Genomic DNA, 6,965 nt, shown 5'->3' with positions numbered 1-6,965 from the left:
TTATGTAAATAAAAGTAATCCACAACAAATTACTTTTAGTTAAATACTTGATTTTCTTAAAGCAGATCTTTCAAAACTAATTGTTTTAAATTACTTTACACTAATTATCCATGTATATACATACACTCTCTTTATATAAAATAAAAGCCCCAACACTATAAAAGTTGATGATATATATAAAATCACGTCAAAATGCAAAGCTGAAATTGTCGTCCAAGAAATCAATGGAAACTAAAACCCAAGCACAGTAACATGCAAAGGAGAGCAACATACAGAGGTCCAATGTCGTCTACTTGACGACATGCATGGTTCAGAGTTCTAGAGTTGTTTATTTGTGAAAAAAATTCGAACATTAGAAAACATATACATATATAGCATGGCAATATACCCGATTCTAAATCTCGCTATATATTTACGTCACCCTAGATAAAAATAATATCTTTTGAAAGGAAAATAGTGGATCATGATCATCTATTTAAAGGTAGCTAGAAGCGTTGGAATTAAATAATTCGAGACTATGCGGTTTGTCTTCTCGGTAGGGTGGAAGGCATCCCAAAACACGTATTTGCTAGCGTCTTTGCATGTAAGTGGATTCTTCTCACTGCACAAGTAACTCATCTCAAATGTTCCAGTGGAACAACATGCCTTTTCTACAACCTCAAATCCTGAAATATATCCATATGAAGCTCAAATTTTTATCTATTTTTGCTTGTAAAATTTTCAAATTGAATTAACCCAAGAAATTTATGTAAACTAAATGAGCAGCAAAAAAGTTACATAAACTTGGAAAATTGACTTGACAACAAAAAGCATAAATTATTCCAGGAAATCAACTTCGTAAAAACAACACATAGTATAGTTCTTGTGCTTCTGCATGCATAATGAGGACCAGAAAGTAATTGATATTATCATATAGATAAATAAGTGAAATTTCTAAGCAGAATAGATCTAGTAAAACTATATTCTGTGGCATAAGCAAGTATAATATTACAATCAGTCTCTAAAAAGAGGTGTCCAATTTGATTCCCTATGCTTTTCTTTGATAGTTTAAATTTCATGCATTGTATTTACCCAAAAAAATAAAAATTCATGCATTGTCAAATAAAGTTTTTTATGTGATGATGTGTCGAAAAAAGTTAGACTTTTTATGTAACTCTAGTCTAGTCTAGTTTTTTTTTTTTTTTTTAAATAATTTGATAATATAAAGCGGGCCTCCTCATCGATCCAACCCAACTACCGGGCTATTGGATCAGAATACTGGACTTAAAGAGAAAAAGGAGGGTGAAATAGCCCATTCACTTCCAAGATTATATAATGGGCTAGGAATGCAGAGACAGACCAAACTTCAGCAATTTTAATTCTTTTATTTTAATTGAATTTCTTGCAATTATATTTTCAAGTATGTAACTGAATTTGGAGTTTGTTAAAAATAGCCCATAGGGCATGGCAGAAGGGGTGCAAAATATTTCCTCTAACTTCCCTCTTCTCTCTAAATATCTATCTATCTCTTCTTCATATCCCTTGTTACGTGATACATAGTTGGATGATGCTATGAAAACTCTTCATAGTAACTCGTTGCAAACAACTCCAGTCCTTCACATTAACTTCATAACCTTTTCACTTTTCTAAAAATATGTATAATATTTGTCTTTCTGAAAATTATCAACTCTGTAACATCATTTTACCAAGATCACATTATTTTACCATAACTCACAATCTTATAGGAATACATTATGGACGAACAATATTGTGTATCCACGATATTAGGAAGTTTATTAGGATAATTAGTGAGGATGACATATAATTATTCAGTAAATGTTTGTTTTTTATATTTCTAAAATATTAAAACATATCTATTTTTGTAATTAACACTATTTTTATCATATAAGTTTGGCTAAGAAGTGACCTAAGGACTTTAGTTTAAGAACATTTAATACCTCATATAGAATCTTTTTTTTGTTGTAAAATTATACTGCACACTTTTAATTATTCAAAAAAAGCATTAATTGTTTTTATCACATAAAATTATGTCATTTTAATTAAAGGGAAAAGTGTGTATAATTTTGAAGGATGTAAAACTGTGTCATTTTAAGAGAGAGAAAGATATAGATAAAGGAGGAGAGAGAGTTGACAAAAAAAATAAAGTTGTGGGTCCCACCTCTTTGTGAGAGTGAAAAGATGTAAGTTGTGTAATTTAAAAGTATAGACACTTTTCCCTTAATTAAAATTACTGAGTTTTACAGTAAAAGAAACAGAAGTCATGATGAGAGAAAGTATAAGGGTTTTTTTTTTAATTTAAATATTAAATAAATAATAATAATTTTAATTAAAATAACTATCCTTTTAAAAAGACAAACATTTTTTCCTAATATATAATGATTATACTTTTCATTTTATTCTTTCTCTACTTTTAATTTGTTTTTTTCACTAACGTTTTTTTTATAGTAGTCATTAACTAATCTACTAAGAATATTATTAAAATGATATTTTAAAAATATAGCAAAACTCTATATATAGGTTGTGTGAATCTGGATGCAAAGTTAAAAATTCACCATTCTTGTTGGTAGCTGCATTATACACTGTTGCTTTTGTGTTAGAGCTAGCCTCCATAAATTAGTATTAATGATAAGAAGTAAAAGCAAACCTAAAAAAGGTCCTTGTTGGCCACTATCATGAATTTCAACCAGCAACTTTAAAGCACAAAAGGTACAAGACGAGATTCGGTACCATAAAAATATTCAAAATTAAATCTTATGTTTCTGTCCCTTTTTTATGCATGTGTCAGTTCCTTTTTTCTAATTAAATTCAGATGACAAACAAAAACAATAATACACTATTTCTATTGGCTATAACTACTAAGGAATGATATTGTGACAATCAAGTTGTGTTACTATCAAGTAACTACCAATCAATTTCACTATTAAATCGATTATGTTGATCCAACGGTTATATTTATTTCTATCTTTGTATGCTCATGATTCCCCGTATTTAAAGTGAAAGCATTAAATATGAGAAATCATAACCATACAAAAGTGAAAATAAATATAAAGTATTAAATCATGACCATACAAATATGGAAATAAATATAACCGTTGGATCCACATAATCGATCTAACGGTAAGATTGATTGGTAGTCACTTGGTAGTAACACAACTTCGTTGTCACAATATCCTTCTCCATAACTTTTTAGTTTTCTTTTTCAAGTTATCACTATCTAATTAAAATATTCTAACGTGTATTGTGTAAAAAATAATTAATAATATTTTTAAAATATTAAATACTTATACTAATCATTTAATATTTTAAATTTTAAATATTTTAATATGAACTAAATCCTTTAATTAAAAGCATAGGAAAAGGACCACGAAAATGGGACTGAAGATTTAAGGCCCAAAAACTTCAGTCAGGGAGTTGTCGCTCTCATAGGTCACCTCCACCATATAATTATAGCCTATAGGCCTGTTTGTATGAGATTTTTCTTCTTCAAAAGTTTTTTTTAAAAAAAAAAAAAAAATACTTTTCATTTTAAATTCGTTTGAATGTCTACTTTTGAAAAAAGCAGAAGTCAAAAAAAAAGTTAAAAATTTACTTTTTGTAGAAGCTAAAAAATTTAACTTTTAAAAAAAAAACATGAGTCAAAAGTCAAATATTTTTTTCAAAAATTAAATATTTTATAAAAATAAAAATAACTTTAATTTTTGTAAAAAATACTTTAAAAAAAAAAAGTTACTTTTTGTTTTAAAGACGAAACAAACGGGCTCTAGCCTCTGTGTCTAGTGCAGGCCTACATCTTGAACAAGGTTGAAACCTCATATCCAGAGCCTAATTATTATTAACTGAACAAGGTTAAAGGAAGTCTCACACAGGGAAAATTGCAAAGTTAAATAAAAATTCAGGTGAAAACAACGCTAAAAATTTCAGTATTTATTGAAGCAACAAAATATATATTAATGTAAATATTTTGTGCGTTAGATATTAAGTAAAAATCTTTAAATGACATTAATAATGAACTTATTGGACGATAAACATATTAAACGAACTTATCAAAAAGTAGCTATAGAGATCACATGTTGGGTAAAATAGTGCCTAAGGATCAGTTCAACCAAAATAATATGAATAAACCTCATTATAACACTTACAGGACATGGCTTGGGAGTACAATATTCGTATAGCTAGGTTTGATTGATATTATTTTTGTTTTGCACAAGTGACTTGAGGATAATGATTAAAAAATTAAGAATATATATAAAATATTTTACAAAAATAAAATATTTATGCATAAAAATATTAAAAATAAAAAATAATATTTAAATTTTTTAGTTTATATTCATTTATCAAATGTGGAAACTTATTAGCAAAATTTCATAATTTTCTTATTCTTAAAAAAAAAAAAGGTTTGTTGTTGAATTTCATAAACAACGTTCAATCATAACTTAAAAGCTAGTTTCAATCAGAAGCCAGCGGTATTCCCTGGTTAGGTGTGGAGCATTAATTACGCAATTAACTCTACTTGGAACATGAGGTCTTCAATTTATTCGCACTGTAGGTTAGATACGAAATTAAAGCATATATAAAATATGATGTATGTCATAGATTCAAAAGACAAAGAGAAAATGTTAATGCGAGATGTTTTTTACTATATATATATATATATATATATATATATCCTTGAATATTGTACCACTTTACGTTACGTTAAGCATGAAACATTGATGGCAAAAACAAAATAGTATAGGATATATATCGATATATTAACAAGTGCCAAAGAAATGGGCAGCATAAAAAACCATGCATATATAAGAACAAAAAAAAAAAAAAAAACATACCGTATGAGGAAGGTCTTCTGAAGACATCATTGAAGATGGGAAATGCATTTGCTGAGAGTGCTGTCAACAGTGGGAGCTCTCTATTTAGCTTTGATATCATAATCTCCAACTTGACATTAAAGCCCGAAGCGACATCGTTGTATTCTTCATTGCAGCCATGATGACCAAAAATGTTTATAGTCCTCTCTAATGGGAGACACCCCATGGGAATAAGACCAGTTACGGATAATTTCCGGACTCCAAGTGCGTACAATTCTTTAATGAAATTCTCTGCAATACCCAATAGAAAATCCTGATATTGTGTGACCGTGAAATGGGCTCTACGGGTTGGCAACAAATAGTAGTTTTCAAGGAAATCATTGGTTCCTAAGCTCATCAGGTACAAAGCCTCGCCTAAGATCTCATTTGCCTTTTCCACACCAAGATGGGCTCTTAATTTGGCTTGATAATCCTTGTACAACTCTAATTCCTTCCACAGTGGTATTACATTCTGCGAGATATTAATTGACAACCCATATTAATTATAGTTCACAGGAAAATATTCTTATGCACTCCCAAAATTTAATGTTAAAAATATAATATAAATCATTCATGTGTCTTTATTTAACAATTTAAACTTTTAGAGAGTTGATTGATCTTAACATGGTCTATGACCAAGTGATCTTGAGTTAGTCTTTATGGCTTCATTATTCTAATAAAAAGTGAAATTTTAACATAAGTCATGTATTTGTGTATTGTACGTACATGCAAGCTAAAAAAAAAAAATTGTATGAGCAAACATGTTAGAAATCAAATTTAATTATGATAGTACAAAAGTTCAAAATAAATAAATAAATTGATATGCCTCCCCACTCTCAACTCAAACTTGAATTACTGACATATTTCACTGAGTGTTTATTTGGTTAAGGTGTTATATATTCAAAAAAAATAAATAAATATATAAAGTTAAGGTCAAAGGTCAAGGACAAATTAAGGGAAAAGAAACATACTAATACAGCAGAAGTTGCATTATCATATCCAGTTCCAGCAGAAGCAAAGCAAACACCAGTGGCAAAATCTTTGATGGTATACGCAGGATCCAAGTAAGCTGGTATATAGCGTTTTACACCAAAAGCCTCGGCAATGAAGTCTGGTGGAACACGGCCATTGCAGAACCGTCCCGTGGGGCGGCCACCGTCAAAGTCACGGCCGTAAGGCCTGAAGTTGCTCTTCAGAACAGTTGCTATCTGATTGTTGTTTCCAGAATCAACAGATGAGTCTCCAAAAACTATGATGGCTGGGACATTCTTAGCCTCTGCAACCAACATAACAATATGGGTTAACAATAGCCATGTAATGTATATGCAACCCATATTCATCTTTTGGTTTCCTTTTTTAGAAGCCTGGATCGATCCAAATCCAATAGAAGCTTAGAACCTGTGGGAGATTAAATAAACAAAAATCTTGAGCAGAGGAAGTTTGGTTGGGGATTTTAATGACCGGTTTTCCCGTTGTGGGTAAGACAATTTTTTTAACAAACGTCTGTCCCATGATAAATTCGCTAACCAAATTACCTCTAAATCAAATAAACTCACCAACTGCATATTAATATTATTATTTTTTACTTTAATTTTCATAAATTATTAATGTAAAACTTGTTATTATTATTATCGGATCTTACATTACTCATTTTACTAGCGTAACTATTATTAATCGGTTTCCTAAGTCGTAATGTGCTCTATATTTTAATTTTGTGGTATATCAAAAGGGTTCATGTTTTCTTATGTTGCAGGACAGCAAGAGAGAATAAAAGTAGAGACAAATTAAATATGAGTCCCACACTTAATATTAAAAAAGGAAAAAAAATAATTGGCATGGAAAACGAATTTTTTGCAGGAACTTTTTTTGCTTTCCTGTCGCAGGAGAGCATGATTTCCGATATCAAAATTGTTGTAATGTAATAATACATTAATTATTAGATGTCATATTAATAATGTAATAAAACTAAATATTTTTGCTAACATGTTCCCAGGTAGTAAAAATTAATTAACAAAAATAACACTTATTATATACCTATCTTTTATTTCATATTTTTTAATACAATAATGATATTAAGGTTTAAAATTTTAATTTCATGTAAATTATACAAATCTCTCATCA

The 6,965-nt window shown here is 29.2% G+C and overlaps 1 protein-coding gene across 1 annotated transcript; it reads right to left on the bottom strand.

The window, feature by feature from the left end:
- Positions 1-471: 471 nt before the first annotated feature.
- LOC133315948 (GDSL esterase/lipase At4g26790-like) lies at positions 472-6,184 on the bottom strand. The gene is made up of 3 exons (XM_061517636.1): positions 5,816-6,184; positions 4,827-5,316; positions 472-665 (listed from the first exon to the last, which is right to left on the bottom strand). Exons 1-3 carry the CDS (start codon positions 6,182-6,184, stop codon positions 472-474), a joined length of 1,053 nt encoding a protein of 350 aa, XP_061373620.1.
- Positions 6,185-6,965: the final 781 nt, after the last annotated feature.

This window comes from Gastrolobium bilobum, unplaced genomic scaffold (assembly GCF_033153095.1).
Source record: "Gastrolobium bilobum isolate Gb01-03AN ecotype WA unplaced genomic scaffold, APGP_CSIRO_Gbil_v1 utg4923, whole genome shotgun sequence".
NCBI classification, from domain to species: Eukaryota; Viridiplantae; Streptophyta; class Magnoliopsida; order Fabales; family Fabaceae; genus Gastrolobium; species Gastrolobium bilobum.
The sequence above is the reverse complement of the archived record's forward strand: the minus strand, read 5'-3'. Positions and strand labels throughout refer to the sequence as shown.

Bases quoted from the DNA above. Each gene is read 5' to 3' on its own strand.
- LOC133315948 (XM_061517636.1), bottom strand. From the start codon at position 6,184: ATGAATATGGGTTGCATATACATTACATGGCTATTGTTAACCCATATT. The intron at 5,317-5,815 runs GTATGTTTCTTT...AATATCTCGCAG, and splicing joins ATGCAACTTCTGCTGTATTA to AATGTAATACCACTGTGGAA. The intron at 666-4,826 runs GTATGTTTTTTT...GATATATTTCAG, and splicing joins CAGAAGACCTTCCTCATACG to GATTTGAGGTTGTAGAAAAG.